General features: G+C 38.9%; 1 protein-coding gene across 1 annotated transcript in view; it reads right to left on the bottom strand.

Annotated features, from left to right (window-relative positions):
* MYO16 (myosin XVI) overlaps positions 1-17253 on the bottom strand; it is a 322187-nt gene that overhangs the window by 206882 nt on the left and 98052 nt on the right. The window contains exons 6-7 of the mRNA XM_009276139.1: positions 10610-10734; positions 7227-7352 (exon numbers count right to left, since the gene is read on the bottom strand). Of these exons, the coding sequence (XP_009274414.1) occupies positions 7227-7352; positions 10610-10734 (251 nt within the window). The remainder of the gene's footprint in view (positions 1-7226; positions 7353-10609; positions 10735-17253) is intronic.

Here is a 17253-nt window from a genome sequence, read left to right as displayed (position 1 = left end):
GACGGTTGGACTCGATGATCTTAGAGGTCTTTTCCAACCTCTATGATTCTATGATTCTATGATTCCTGCACCTGGTGAGGAACAACCCCAGGGACTAGTACATGCTGGGGGCTGCCCAGATGGAAAGAAGCTTTGCAGAAAAGGACCTGGGGGTTCTGGTAGACACCAAGTTGGACATGAGCCAGCAATGTGCTTTGGCTGCAAAGAAGGTTAATGGTATCCTGAGATGCATTAGGAGGGCTATTGCCAGCAGGTTGAGAGAGGAGATCCTTCCCCTCAGTGCTGGTGAGGCCACACCTGGTGTACTGTGTCCAGTTCTGGACTCCTCAGTACAAAAGAGACATGGACATACTGGAGAGAGTCCAGCAAAAGGCCACTAAGCTAATTAAGAGACTGGAGCACCTCACATATGAGGAAAGCCTGAGAGAGCTGGGATTCTTCAACCTGGAGAAGAGAAGGCTCAGGGGAATCTCATCCATGTGTGTAAATACCTGAAGGGAGGATGCAAAGAGGACAGAGCCAGGCTTTTTTCAGTGGTGCTCACTGACAAGACCAGAGGCAATGGGCACAAACTGAAACACAGGAGGTTCCGTCTGAACATCAGGAAACACTTTCATATTGTGAGGGTGACCTAGCACTGGCACAGGTTGCCCAATGAAGTTTTGGAGTCTCCATCCTTGGAGACATTCAAAAGCTGTCTGGACATGGTCCTGGGCAGCCTGCTCTAGGTGGCCCTGCGTGACCAGGGGAGCTGGACTAGATGACCTCCAGCCTCAAATATTCTGTTATTCTGTGTAATGTGGAAAAGGTCACCTATGGCTTTTCCAAAAAGACCATTTTTTCTCCATCAGAATCATTTTGTTAGCAAACTTTTAATAGTTTGAATATTTATGGACAGGGGAAATTCTTAATGAAAATATATAAAGAAAGATTATATTAATTACAGCTTTACATAGGCAAGGTTAAATAAAAATGGGTTTGGGGCATGTAAAAACTCTGAGCTTGATAAGCAAGACAGAATGCATGATCAGATGTGCAGGCAGACCACTACAGTTACACCAAAAGAGCTATGGGGTTTTTTTCCAAAACAGCAAGTGGAAAACAAAAGCAGCCTGCCTACAGTGAACCTGAGCTTTAGTCCTCAAAGAAAATATTACAAGGAAATGAAGTGCAATTCCCATTAATGGGAGCAACACTTATGATCTAAGGAGCTACAAAAACATGCACAGATGAACAGAGAAAACACTGACTGGACATGGGAGCATTGGAGTTGAACAGTTCTTTAAACCTAATGAAACATGGTGTGCAACACTGAAAATAAAAAGCTGTAAGGGAAAAAAAGGCAGCATAAATAAATTTACTGCAATAAGCACATTATAAAGCCTTCAAATACAATTTTCCCCTGCCAGAAAAGGGACTAAGTTTTACCACATATTAAATGTTAGCTAAGAAAGCCCAACACTCAGTTTCATAAACTACAGGCTTAAGAGCACCAGTGTTGGCTAGCTGACAGACTGTGAGGCCTGTTGCCACAGCTAAGTGACTGCAGTGACAGGGTAGGAAATATGGGGCATGAAGGAGTGATAGAGATTCCTCAAGAATCTTCCTACATACTTGAGGCTGCAAAGGCAGCTCCAAACTGCTTTCGAGCCATGTTAGTTTTACTGCTAGTGAATTAGCTGGGGAGCAGAATCAGTGCTCCTGAAAAGTGTCTTCCTCTCCTGTATGGTCAGGTATTTTCCTCTGAAGCAATGCACAGGAGTGCAAAGGATGAGCTGCTGGCTCTGGCTGAGCTTTGGACTCTTGAGTGATTATGCAAGTCCCAGTGCCACTACCTCAGATCATTTATTCCCTTTTCTTTACCATTGGAGAGATACCTGCTTAAGTTGTAAATTCAGAAAGCTGGAGATTTTATGCAAATGTCCTGATGCACAGCAATGAATATGCATCATCCAATTTGCATGCACCCCCAACAGTAAATTCCTTCAGTCCTTCACTTTTCTTCCCTGTCAAAACCAACATTTCTCTCCACTCCTCTCTTTCTGTTTCAAAGTTGCACATTTCCTAACATCCTTAGTGACCTCGTTCACCATCCATCTTTTGTTCACCCCCCCCCATCATTTCTTATTCTTCAGGCCCTTTTTTCTGTTTCCTGTATCTGAGACTCTCGGCTCCTTACATATATCTGCCCAACTTGTTTTTTTCCACCCTTTTATTGGTGCTCTTATCCCTTTTTTGGGACATTGCTATTTTTCTTTTCCTTCTTGACATCCATTCCTCAGTTCTCTTTGGCTAAGGCCTTTCCACTCTCTTCCTGCAATTTCCTTCCACCTGCTGTGACTTCTCAGGTTTCCACTCCATTTTCTCTGGATACGGTCCCCAGCATGCTTTCATCCACAGTGAGACAAAGCCATATAGTAGGAAACTAGTGGATCAACAACCTTAGATCAAAATCAGTATTATTTTGGACCATCAATCTCAGAATAGTGTGTGAAACACAGTGAAATCCCCAAGTATTATTTTAATATCTAAGGTGCTTATTCACTAAACACAAAAAAAACCCTAGGCAGAACACATAAAATACCACTGGTTACACCATTATTATCTGCAGCCTTCACCACTGAGTAAGATGGCCTACATCTGCGCTCATAAGAACCAGTTTTCAGTTGCTCATAAGGCTAAACTTTACTTCACTGGGTTGGAAAAGTGCATGTTTACCTCACTGTGTGATTTTTGTTAGGCAGTTTGCTAGGACTGCTGCCTGTGAGTGCTTATGATTATTATTTTTTTTTAATTAGGCAGAAGAATAAATCAATAAATCAACATCAACAAAATAAATCAATGAAGCACTTCTGGGAGCAGGGTGTGGGAAAATATATCGATCGACACTTGTGAGCTCCAATGTGTGTATGATTTGAAGACTTTGTATTAGGCAGAAGATGAATTCCGTGGGCTGAGAATATTGCTATTGTTGTCTGTTTGGAAAATTGTAAAAACTTAGCCAAATTTCAAATCTTGAAAAAATCATAGCCACCAGATGCTTACAAGACAGTTTTTAGATTATAACGGATAAATCAAAGAGCCCACCTTTGCTAGTATGGTCCACTGTAGGCCTAAATGTTCTTCTAACCACCATCAGTGGCTCTGTTTAAACATCCACTTGGATGTTTAAAAGATTTGCAATAAGAAAATATAAATCAGGAAAGTAGTTTCAATGTTTATTATTACTATTATTATTACCATTGCTAAGCTTCTACAATAGAAGTGCTGTAACTTCATGCTAGCCATATATTCAGCAGCTGGAATAAATAAGATCAGGTAAGTCATCGAGTAAGAAACTGCTTAGAATAACACTGAGAAATGTATTTAACTAGTGGAACGGGGTGATAATCAGCACTTCACTAAGCATCAAGGACACTGAGAAGAAAAGTGCAGGTTAGGGACCTGTATTCACTTAAGCTACTGGGGAGTGAAACAAACAAAAAAAGCAAATCCCAAGACAGAGACTCCCAACATTTGGGAGTACGGTAATTATTTAACTATTACATTTACTGTGAATTGAGTTTTGAAGCTCATATATTTGTTCTCCATTACATAATAGTATGCCCTAGAAGACTGAGTCTCCCTTAAAGCCAGTCTCATATGTAAACCCCTAAATAAGAGCAATATCATTCAGAAGCTAAACAGCATTTTCTCTGCAATTGCAAATCTGATCCACAGTACTGCTCTAGACACAGGAAACGATGTCTGAAACTCATTACAGATCTCCCTTCTTAATGCAATATAGATGAAGAAGGTATTTTTTCTACTTGAGTGCAGGAAAAGGGGACTATAACCACCTGTGGTCAGCAAAGTGGAACAGATTAGAAAAAGTAGGTTGCGGGAATGAGACTAGCAGCAGGGTAGAAAGAGTGGAGGAGAAAAAATAGAACAGAGCATGGATAAAATGCTGAACTTTGGAACTAACAGCATGAAATAAATGAAGTGAAAGGGAAGAAGAGAGTCATGGCAAGAAGCCAGGATGTAGGTAGAGACAGACTAAGCCGGAAAAGAAAATGAAAGAAGAAAGTGAGACGGTGAGGAAAAAACACTGAGATTGAACAAAGGAGATTGGGACTGTGAGCAAGTGGGAAAAAGGGGCAAGTATAACAGAAGGGCAGGAAGGTTGGCATAAAGCCAAAGTAGAGAAAAGAGAAAGCTTGGATGAGAACCAGGGAGAGGAGGAGGGGCAGAAGCTGGCTGTGCAAGGAAATTAGGATTGGGATAAAACACGTATGGAAAGGACATGAAGCCAGGCAAATGAATGGGACAATAAGGCAACAGAATAAAGACAAGAATGGAACAGACTGGAGACAATGGGACAAGTAAGGTTTTGTGTGGGAGGAATGAACCGTAAGGACTGTGTCTGTTCATACACAGAGCTTGGAATGGAACCCAGGTTCCCCAAGTGTCACCACTACCTTTCTGCAGTCAGTGTGTTTAACCTATATGGCCTAAGAGTATGCCTTTTAAACCTCTGGAATAGTTCAAGTCAAGAAGGACAACCTAATACTGTTTTCAGCTATCTAAGCAAGTGACAAAGGTTATTCAAAAGTTTTTCTACAGCTGAAGTAAAGACTTCAGCGGTCTTTACTTCAAGACTGATAACCTACATTTCTATTTTTCAATCCACCAGGAAATTAGACAAAGAAAAAAATAAAATAAATTGGGGAAAAATATTATGTGATTTTGTGATTAAAGATGCTTATAAGTTAGATTCCTACAAGTTATATATTAATACTACAGAGAGGATCATAATTCTGGAACTTCTCAAAGTTTGTGCCTGAACAGTCTTATTAGACTTGTCATATATGCCTCTCGTGTTTCTATATATATGTATATATATTTATATGTACATATATGAGAAAAAGTTACTATAGCTGGTATTTCAAGGAAAATGAAATTTATATTGATCACTGAGATCCTGCAATAATCAAATAAATATATAGTGTAGTCTGTGCACATCTCAGCTTTAAAAACATACATGTAGAAACTGAGAATTTTATAGTAATTTTGGAAATTGAGGTTGCCCCTAGCCTGTATATGAAGCTCAAACTTGTAAATCTATTTTCTTATCATTTGGTATTGTGTGAATCTAGCTTTTCTTGCCTTACCCACAATTGTACCCACAATTAGCATTTGAATCATTTATAGAAACCTGCTGAATGTATTGAGTGAAAGAAAGATATCACAGGCAGAAATCCCAAAGCGGTGTCTCTGCTTGAGGAAAATGAGTGTAATTTGATCTGAAGGGAAATGCTGCTCTTCTACCTGAGTACAATCACGCATGCCAAAGATGAACAAAAAGACTAAAGAAAAGAGGGTGAGATATGTCTGGATAAAACATTCTCTAGAGGATTTTCTGACCATAAATGAAAGATTCCAACTGCTTGACAGGGAAAATATGTATTCCCTGAGTGACTATACTCTATTCTTTTTGAAATACTGAACAAGTACCCCCTTCTTTAGGCTCTTCTCATTGAAAACATTTGTGGAATATGCAGAAGTCCAGAAACTGCATTCAAAGGAACTGCTAGGGCAATGGCCAAACTTGAATGAGATTAAATATCATATCCTATAATGAGTTCAGGTATCCCCTTTTCATTGAAGCATATTCTAATGATCTGTGTGGATTTTTTTCTATTTTGGGGTCAACATGCACTTAAAAAAAAGAAAATGAAACTGCAGTTCATAGTTGAGTCAAATGACTAATGTGTTTTGCTGACAATGAGCAAATTAGATCACATAGTAAGAAAGTGTGTTCTCTTAGACTTCAGCAAGAAGAGCACAGTCCCTTCTATGATCTGAAACAAATGCTGTGTTTGGATGAATAACTAGACAGAGGGGTATGATTCAGTCCAAGCAAACAAGCCAAACAAATCTATATTAAGGGAGAATATACTTACTGAATGGCAATTTCAGACACAAATTTTGAAAATGACACAGGATGTATGTAATATGCTAAGACACGACCTAGGCATCTGAGCTTAATAAACAATTTTTATTTATTTGGGATATTTCCAATTTATTAATGGGAAATCCTTGCTAGTGCAGGAGTTACTCTCGGAGAGGTACAGTCAGCAGTTCAACAATTCTCTTACCTTTTTTTTTTTTGACATCATGAAACTGTTAAACCTCAAAGTCAGAGGCTAAATCTGTCTCGCTAAGTAAGAGAGTGCAATGGAGTAAGCTTAAGTATCCCTTATAATCCACACTGCTTAACTGCTAGCTCTGTCCCTGACTCTGCTTTGGACCACTCCAACCAGCTCTTTACAAACAAGACTAATCTCCTATAGAGGAAACTAGCTCTAAACAATATGTATGTGAGCCAGACTGTTGCCTGGCTTAATCTCTAGCCTTCTTTCATTTAGCAATTTAACAGTTTAGACACAGGCAGCATCCCCCAAGGATGAAATTTTGGGAGAGGTAGTGTTTAAGCTACTGGGGAGTCAGCTCTGACCTGCATGCCTCCGATAGCTGGTTTGAAAGGTGACATTTCTGTGATAAACAACAAAGAAACAGCTTGTGGCTGGGAATTGTGCCAAAGTACCAAAGGGAAATGTCAGAGCTGCAGCCTATTCCCACCACGGGGAGGGCGAGCGTGTGCTTTCCTGATCACAGCAGCCTGGAAGGTGTCCAGTGGGGACAGCACTACCAATGCCAGATTACTAGCTGTTGACAAAGTGATTGCTGTGCTAAATTCAAATTAGGGGGCCAGCCTGAGAAATACAAGTCGCCCTTCTGCAGTTGGTATCAGTGCCAGCATGGGCGGTGTGGTACCCAAGTGACGATGTGTGCCTCACTCTGGTGTGCACAGGCAGCAGCCACATATATCCCAGCACTCCACATGTTGCACATGAATGAGACAAGGGAGTTCAAACTGCCATCAATCACAGTGTTAAGAGTGTATATGTCCAAAAGGCTCTGTTAAACTTACGTAGGCAACCCTGGCATATTCTAATTTCTTGAGGCTTGTTTTGCTGCCCTCATAATCTGATTTTGAAGAGGTTTTTGTGTGTCACTGATTCTCAAATGATCTCTGTCATTTGAGATGCCACCTGTAGTATGGAAATGTGTAAGCTTTTCACATTAAAACCAGAATAGTCTCCCTAACTTGAAAGTATTTGCTACTGCTACAGAAGACTACCACGAAGAAAAGAGAAGCAGGTGAAAAAATCATGCTTTACCTGTCCATACTTTGCAGCTAAATGTAGGGGTGTCCAGTACTGATTATCCACTGCATTGAGATCAGCCCCATGATCCAGTATCAGAGATGCAACATTCTTGTATCCATTAGCGCAGGCCACGTGCAGCTGCAATATAAAAGCATCTTAATAGTTTAAAGAACTCAGAAAAGCTCATGACGCACTACTGCGTATCTTGGCTGCCCCACAGACCTAACTGGCTAAATCACGATAATGACAAATACAAAATATACATGTGATAACAACAGACTAGATGATAACCACTGTGGAGTCTTTTTTAACATTTGTAAACAAAACCCACGAAAAAATAAGAATGTTAGCTTATTGAGAGCTATTTAAACAATCTAGTCGCACTAGATACTTTTCATACAATTTCAAGCAAAAGTCTTTTCAAACGCATTCACAAACTTCATGAGCCCAGGTAGATTCATACATTTCAGCAGAGCGCGGACCTAATTTTCTTTTGTGGCAGTTCAAATATCCCAGATGTAAGCTGACACTACTTTACTCCAAAATGAATTCATTAACACATAACCAAACCAAACACATTGAGTTTGCAGCACAAAATCAGTCACAAAAAATACTTTCTCAATTTTGAACCACAGAGATTTTATTTCTTTTACTTGCATTGCTTCCCTAGATACTTAATTGTACATTGAGGCACATATTTCACATGACCAGATTGATCCACGTTAGTTTAGTGGTGTTCATCTTCTTATGGTTCTCTGCTATGAATTCAAACATTCCCTCCACTTCTGGGAGCAAAGGGGACAAAATTTGCATTTGAAAATTGGCACAATATAATTGCTCATCCACAGGCAGAAGGAGACAATTCTCATGATGGTCAGTAAGAACAGGGCTCAGGAAGATTGCAGAAATGGAGAACTGAGATTATAGGTGGTAACCTGTATCCCCAAATCATGTAGCCCAATTACATGATTTTTTTCAGTTGAAGCAACGTTAGCCAAAGAGACTATTTTTCTGAGGACTGAAATGAATGGTTAATGGCAAGAAAAAGGTCTTGCAATAAACCTGTTACTAGAACTGTGTAGTTCCAAAGTCACTATAAGCATAGGAGACACCAAAACCAGAGTCCAGGATATTATTTGCCTTATCTGCTATTTCTGGTTCAGCTGCACCTGCAGAGTACGCATAAAGTTTTCTCTATGAACATCCTTGATGCAGAGGGATGAAACACATTACAGCTCATCAAAAATCTTCCCCTGGAAAGGGGGCAGAATACCCCTGCCCCGGGGGCAGAACACCAATTCTGTACACTATAAATGTTCTAATTTCAAATATACAAAACTCTCAAAATTTTCCCATAATTTGACATAGCTTCAGCTTTTCTCCTGTTTTAACAGAAGAAATTACATTTTCTATTCAGACATCAATTTGACAAGTGCTATTTTAAAGTAGTTTAAATGCTCACAGGACAAAGAAAATATTTTATGACTGCAATCTTTCAAAGAAAAAATTATTACAGGAGAATTTAGCAGAAAAAATAATTTTGCCATACATCATTCTGTGTCTGTATTGCATGTACACATATGTATGCGCTATGAATCTATGAGAATGTGTGCATTTATACATTTATGGCACCAATTTTTTGCCTGATTCATCTTAACTTACACAGGGACTTAGACATATTCTATCAAGAGAAAACAAATCTCATTTGCTACTGACAACTGAGATATTTGTTGTTTTCTCTGTACAGATAGATGTAGAGCAACAAAAAACTATTCCCAGCACCCTTTGATACACATACAGCTATCACAGACTGGCTGACTCCACACCCATGAATAGAGACAGAGCAGTTTAACAAATCCTGGATTTCCCACCAGTTTGTCAGACAAAAGTTTCACATAATAGAAATCTCAGACAAAAGCAAAATGATCCACTCTGTAGCTACTTGTCGCAAGACTATGAAAGAGGTTCAAAAAATCAAAGTTCAACATAAAAACTGTTCATGCAAAAAATGTCCCCTTTGTCCACATCCCACCAAGCAAATAACAAAACCCAAACTACCCACAATGCTTTTCTCCTAGTGGCTGCAGTACCGTTAAACACATTTCAGACATGCATTTCAACTACTCCAGCTAACTACAGAAAAGGTTTTATACAATGATAGTTAGGTAAGTTCATAACTCAACTAAGCCAATTCAGACTAAAGTAGCAATAAGAGCAAAGCACAATAGAAACAACTTTGCATTTTACTGTGATTTAGCAACTTAGCTTAAATGTATCAGAAAACTGGAAGTTAAATTAATGCTTTTATGAATTAAACTAAAAGTTGCGTTGTTTCTTCCCACCCCTCCCCTGCTTCCCTCCTGTTTTTAAAGACAGTTAACTGCCTTGGGGTGGCCACCCCAAAAGTCATAGCTTTCTGTACAGACACAGCCAGGGGCTGGATTCAACAACCCCGGATATGAGGCTGCTCACTTTTTCAGTTATAGTTTAAACACTCCACAGGTATTAAAATATGGAATTAAATACTAATGATTCAGTGTATTAATTCAGTAACACGCAATGTAATTCAGCATAAATGCTGAAATAATAATAATAATAATGAAATTCAGTAATACATGCCTTTCTAATTATTTTAGTACAGTATTTGCAGAAAAACACAAAATAATTTAAAAAAGTTATTCAGTATTTTAATGCTGCTGATAACCATTTACTGATTGATAATGATGTTGAAGATTTTATATGCAAAGAGAACATTCCACAGACATGCTATCTAGGGAAAAATACATTAATTTTAAAATTATTTTATTACATTAATTTTAAAATGATTTGACAGCTTAAGAAGTAGTGATCCTGAAAAAACAAAGGGATAGAAGATCCATTAGCAGAAAAAAGTATAATGAGACCCAGTGACTACAAATAACATGCAAATTTGGAAGAAGGAACACTTATCCACTGATACGGTGGATGCTTCATTACACTGAATCAAGATGGGATAGCTTCATGAAACAGTGTTTTAGCCTGGTTCAGCCAGAAGATAGGAGCCTAAAATAGGAATCACTGAGTGAAGTTTCATGCCCTCTCACAGAATGTCAGAGACCGTAAGTATCTGCTGCAGTTCTAAACTACAGTGCCAATTTTTTTTTTGCTATTAATTTTTGTGTTGCATATTCAGTGGCTAACAGTAAGAAAGTTGTCGTTAAGGCACAGATGTTGCACTAGCCTATTTTAAAATCTGTACTATGCATGGCATTGACATATATCTATTTTCAAAAGGCCAGATGAGAACCAAAATCTTGCATTCCCTCATTTCTCCTCTTAGAGAATTGCCTTGCTCACCAGTACACAGCTGCAGTACATGCATATTCACAGGGTGATGACTACATATTCCCACTCACCAGGGTAACTCCTTCATCATTCTTTTGATTCACGCTTCCTCCACTTGATATGAGCTGTCGGACATCTGTAAGCATTGTCGTAGGTCTCTGTATCTTCATTTGGCGCAGTGAATTCAGCTCTACACCTGGAAAAAAGAAAAGGCTAAAACCTTCTGCTATTTCATTCATCAGTAAAGAACAGATATACAAATTTGTTTTCTGGGTTTGTAAAAGCTTAATCAACATTTAATTAGACTTCAGTGTATATTTACAGAACATGTTTACTTACTTATATTTACCAACAAGTTTACTCATATCTTTATCAGTCCCTACACGGATGATTTAATGTCAGTCAGCAACATCAAATAAATGGGCCTGACCCCCTACTGACTGGCAAGAGCAGCTGTAGGTAAAGCAGTTGTAATATTAAATCCACTGGGATTGTGAAAATAGCTGTGGCTTCCTTCTCTAAGGAAGCCACCCAAGTCTTTGGGTATTATTTAATGAAAATTCTTTTTGGCTGCATTCTTTCAACCCTGTGTATACATCACAGTGCTCAGACTAGTCCCTCAAATCTGTCGGCTCAACTGCTTGAGAGATTGTGACGTTAAGCAAATGACATTACAACTCAACACTTCTTGATCTGCCTGGGTTATTTTTAACCAGGATTAGTTCTCCAGCTGAGCCTAGATCATTGCAAGGCCCCATAAACTAAGAGAAAATGTGGTATGGAGGCAGGAACAAATGGGAGGGGATGAAAGGAATGAAGGGCGTGGGATTGCTTGTGTCAGCATCGCTACTGAAAGAAACAGTTGTCAAAGTACAGCTTTAAAAGGAAGATAAGCAAGGCAGTCTATAACCAAAAGAAAGCATGGCCTCCAGTCTGAAGAGATTTAAAATTAGAAACAGAGGGTACAACAAAATTGCTACGTGGTTAAATTCGCAGCTGGCTGTGGCTTGATTGGAATATCTAACCAAAATTCAGGGCTTGACTCTTCTGCTCCTAGCTTCACGTGGTCACTTACATCCATATATAGAAAATGTAATTTGAGTATAAAAATCCCTCTTCTCTGCCCTGGCCATGACATAACAAAAAACATATGAATAAATAATTTCTTGGTTCTCTTCCATATTTGTCAGTGAGCTGAAAAGTGACAAATAATAAATTAATTTAATTAATATGTATTTATGTTAAATATTTTTGCTTGAAGAATTCATTTTATATTTTATCTTCAACAATTCTTGCAGTTTTCTACATTACTAAAACAACTGAAGTACGTTTCAGAGTAAAAGCATATTGTAAGTCTCTGAGTTTTAATCTACCCTGGAACTTGTATAAATGGGTGTAACTTATGTAGTTCAGCAAAGAATCCCCTTCATTTTCTTTCTCTAACATGCTACTTTACGCACTGCTTTATATTCTGAATTTTACCTGCAGCACTTCTAAGAGTTTCAGCTCTGAGGTGAAATGTTCAGAGTGAGAACACTGTCTTGCTGGCCACATTTACTTATTCTTATATTTTCCCACCTGTCACCTAAATGATACCAACTGCAAAAGACAAATATAAACTTAAGCTGGAGAAACTGAGATTTTTTTGTATCTGGACTAAAGCCTGTGATCTTTCACATAAATGCAATTCAGAAAAACAGACAGCTAGCTAGCTAGCTAGATGCTATTGATAGCTTAAATTAGATAACCACCCAAAAGCAGAATGTGCTGACATCCTATTGCCTGACAGTTGCTAGACTGGAACACAATAAGGATTTCATATGATGTTCTGAGTATCTCCTAACAATCAGTGTATTCATTTTGTCAGAATTGAAGTTTTTATGCCTGTATCACATTTCACAGTAATTATTTAAAACTACCTGATGACATTTACAGATCACTGATGCCACATGGCATCAATTAAATCTCTTTTTTTTCTTTCTGTTTCTGCCTATTTCCTGCTTTTTGCAACAGTAAATTGATACTTTAACATTCTTTTGCCAGTGACAGAACTCTCTCAAATGTGTAAGTTTAAATTTCAAAACACTATGTGATGTGAAGGGCTATATACACCCAAAATTAGTTATCATTTGCAGCACTGACTTCACTTTTTAAACGCATTACATAGACAGACTGAGCAGCTGCAACAAAACTTGACTGGTCATGATAAAGCTCTTTCTAATGTTGTCAGGTAAGATTAAATTTGAAAAATATATTTACCATTTTATACCTGATGAAGAAGGCCATTTTTAAGTACTACTGACAGAATTTTTGTCAATTTTCTTCTTCCTCTTGATGTCTCCAGTAAACAATTAGAATAAGTTTTGTTTTTTCAAGGAGAGAGGCAACAGGTGGAAATTAATGTACTACCTCTTTTGTGTGTGAATAATACCCCAAACACCCAAAAATGGAAACTAGATTCACAATCCACAAATTAGAAATACCAGTTTCTGACTTTCCCCAGGAAGAAAAAAAAAAAGACTGCGAGTGAAACACAGTTGTTATCAGGTTGTTTGGTTCCTCATGTTTCATGTAAATCACAGTAATGGCTACAGGTTGAGGGCAGAGGCCAGCTGAGTCCACTCAGCCTTTTTTAGCAATTTACTACCAACTTATGCTCAGCATGGTCAGAGAATTAACTTATCAGTATATTCTTATACTAACAGTGAAATATTGATCCTTACGCCTTGTAAATTGCATTTTATAGAACCTTGGTGCGTCCTGTACGGGGCCCCAAAAAAGCTGGCTGTAGAAAGATTAACTTTGCTCATGCTGAAAGAGGAATCAAGAATAGAGTTCAGCTGCATCAATTGCTATGTATGTTCTATCGCAAATATAATTATACCCATCAACTCAGAGAAAATGCATAAACAATGCTACGTAGCAACAAAAGGCACAGTCTATGTGAATCTCAAGATGGCTTTACTGGTTTCAAACTAATAGTTGTATAAAGGAATGATACACGTTTCATTAAACAAATAGCAGTAAACAGCCTGGCAAGTGACCTACCACAGTGACATGTTCCACAGGCTTCATTTTTCAAATGTCCGAAGGAGTTTTGAAAATGCTATGGAAACAACAGAGATTCCCTTCCTATATCTTCATAGAAAATAGAATGAAAACATGAAAAAATAATCTAAACTGCAATCTTAGAATTGCAGAGTTCTGAATTCCAGGAACTCGGGAACTGTCAGGCTTCAGAGTGAAGGCTTCTCTGGCAGGGAGCTGAGAAGTAGCTTTACCAAGCGTGCACATGTATCATTCTCTGAGGCTCAAACAAGGAGACCTGGTCAGTAACTGCCTTCCCTTAATCAAGTTTGTAATTCTGGAGAGTCTGTCCTCCCTCCCCAGGGAGTGATACTTTTCATGAGTTTAGATGGAACAACAAAATGTTACTCATACAGTAAGTAACTCTTGCTGCCTGAATCAAAGAATGACCTTCACGTTGCTTTTCAAAGGGGAAATGTGGTTTAGATATTCAGCTGAAGTGGGACAACAGCCAGCATGAATAAATAGAGGAAGAAAACCAAATTGGCATGTACTATGGGAACAGACTCACATTTTAAAAAATGGAAAGTAAAAAAAAAAGGCATAGGATGGAAAATACGCTCCAAACCCTGTAAAATCAGAACAAGAGCTACATGCTCACAAATTCTGCAGGAGATGAGATGGAGAAGGAACAGTTAAAACAGTAGTGACCCTGCAGGGCACAGCATTTGGTGATGAGTATCAGTGCTGATGACAGGCAGGAGCATAGCTGAAAAGCTACAAAATATATTACTTCTCACTGTTTAAGAAAAACACCTGACAAGGCCATTTCACGTGCTTTGGCTGTCTCACCGTCTTTGGCATATGGTTACAGAACTGACAACCCAAAGGAATGTAAAAACCTTAGATAAAAAGGGGGAAAGTAAGCTTCATAAAGTTGCAGTGGTAAAGAAATACATGGCAAACAGAACTGAGAATTGCTATAAAAAAATATTTCCCTCAGAAATGTCCAGTACTAAGAAGTCCCTCTGTTTGCGAGGGGAACACCTGTTCCTGTGACCAGTACAAAGCAAAACACTCAAGCAGTCTTTGGGAAATACCCATTACACACACCCAGCAGCCACTCTTTCTGTTACTTGCACGTCTTATTCTCCAAAGGGCTTAACAGTCTTTAGGAGAAGTCAATATCACCTTGTCTTGCAAACACAAATGTATGTGAAGAACTTGCAAGAGCTTTGAGAAGCCAATCTCTCCTTTCCTCTTACTTAAGTCTTCTCTCACCCTGTCTATATCTGCCCTTCCTGCACAGAGCTGTAAATGCAGCAAGGCTCTTTTCACCCCAAGTGCGATGAGCCTGTCTGTACTCTTCTGTAATTCTGGGGACACCACGGTTTAGAATTTCTATTTTTCTCCTGTGCAGCGTAGTATAGGATAGACATGTTCACAAACAATGAGAAAAAAACAGTCATGGTACCATTCTTGAAATATTAATTTTCATTCATGCAAATATTCAGGTGTGGCTGGTACTTTATCCAGCTTTATTTGCTTAAAGTTTTAGAAGGACTTTTCTGGCTGCTTACTAGATAGCTTTGTAAAGAGCATTATTTTTGTTAAATTATGTTGTTCAGTAGCTCTTGTGCATATCACTGGGCATTATGTGCATCTAATTTTCAAAGGTCAGCATATGAACAGATACATTTCAGCAACATTTATTATGTGAGAAGGGAAGCCAATATTTTCAGTATCTGCAAAAGAATGTATACTTGCAAAACTACTGAGGCCTGTAGATCTAATTCACTGCAGAAGTACCTTGCTGTTGTTGGGTTTTACCTCTTTTCCTTTAAAGATATCATTACATAGGCTCAGTGAAGGATGTTTAGTTTATTTCCGTCTAGTCTGAAAATGCTATCAGAATTGAAATTCCCATCTCCTCCTCATGTAGACGTCAGAGTGACAATTCTCCCACTCTAGTGAAACATGCTTTTTTTCCCTCTCTCTTCTGTAATAGGATGTTGATGACCCTTCCAGCTAAAATTAGTTAAATGAACTCTGTCTCTTCTTAACTTGTATGAAAAAAAAATAATTTTTGTAATTTATTTTGACAGACTGGCATAATCTCAAGGCTTAACACTAAAGCATTCATCTGTGGATATGTCTTGCATGTTTATTATTTTATTTGTAATATTAATACTAGAACACAGAAGCAAAACAAGTGTACCATTGTCTCTGGTTACTTGCGATAAGCATCGTGTCTGAAATGAGCTCATGCGGTATTTCTATAGTCAGGATTTCTCTGCAAGTCCTTAATATGTTATGGTTGGATGTTTTTGGGAGAGAGGAGGCTACTCAACACGTGCCAGGGAGCCAGGGAGCCAGGAGCTGAGGGTGAACACTGGGCAGGCAGGGCAGTGTCCTTGCTGACCAGGGCACAGCCCCACAGTACCCAAGCAAGAAAATCGAGCAGGTCTAGTGATGGGAATCAGGGCCAACCGACAGTCCTGTGGTTGCCAGAAAAGCCTGTAGCCACAAATCCAGACAAACAGGTGAAGCCAGGAAGTCAAGTCAGTGGTTCAGGGTCGGGATCAGCAAGGTTCATGGCTGGGCATAGGCATACCTCAAGCAAGGACCAAGGGCAAGGACCTGAGCCTAAATGTGGCTCCCGAGTCAAAGGATGGGTGAAAGATCATGACAAGGCTTCTCCCAGCTCTACCTCACAACTTAGCTCTTTTCTCAGGCGACTGCTCCCAGTTTACACACCTGTACCACATCAGAGCTGGCTTTGAGCACAGGCAGCCAAGCCCCTGGAAGCGGGGACAGGGCCTGTGGGTGCACTCCGGGCACTGACAATTTTTTTTCTAACTTGCTAAAGGTTATAGTTTTAGGAATTCTATAAAAAATGATAATTTATTTCTGATGGTAATATAATTGGATTTTTCATCAGTAAGTTGTTTGAAAGGATTCTAAAAGGGCATCCCCAGTTTCTGATATTCTTCACAATCTTTTTTCAAATCTTTGCAAAGCCTATTAGTCAAGGAGATGCCTGTTTTCCTTCTAGCATCAGTTACAAAGTAGATCATAAACTACTGGCTGTAACTTAAAATGTTAATTCAAGTGCCAAAAGCCTGCACAATGAGTTTAAAGGTTTTCCCTTTGATACAAACATATGGGTAACAAAATGTTTCCATATGATGGACTTTGTTCTTTAATTCACTTTTAAACACCCGCACATTTGCATGCTGGAAACACACAAATATTAAGAGAAGTCTAAGACTTCAAAGTCAGCTCCCCAAGAGTTAGAAAATATAAAAATTAAGGTAGCTTATTCAAGCTTATGTTAGAAAACACAAAGGCCAAAGGAAGACAGATGAGCATTCTCAACTATGACATTTTCAATGTTCATATAGTAATTATAGTATACATATTGTATTATTATAGCAATAATATTAATAATAGTAATAATAAGAAGAATATACAAAGCAAGTGATGCACAGTGCAATTGCTCATCACCCACCAACTGATGCCCAGCCAGACCCTGAGCAGCAGGCCCCCGGCCAGTTTTCCCCCAATTTATATACTGAGCATGACATCACATGGTATGGAATATCCCTTTGGCCAGTTTGGGTCAGCTGTCCTGTCCGTGCCCCCTCCCAGCTTCTTGTGCACCTCCAGCCTTCTCAGTCATCAGAGC

Source organism: Aptenodytes forsteri, unplaced genomic scaffold (genome assembly GCF_000699145.1).
Source record: "Aptenodytes forsteri isolate BGI_AS27 unplaced genomic scaffold, ASM69914v1 Scaffold96, whole genome shotgun sequence".
In the NCBI taxonomy this organism is placed as follows: domain Eukaryota; kingdom Metazoa; phylum Chordata; class Aves; order Sphenisciformes; family Spheniscidae; genus Aptenodytes; species Aptenodytes forsteri.
This window is presented reverse-complemented; position numbering and strand designations above follow the sequence as displayed.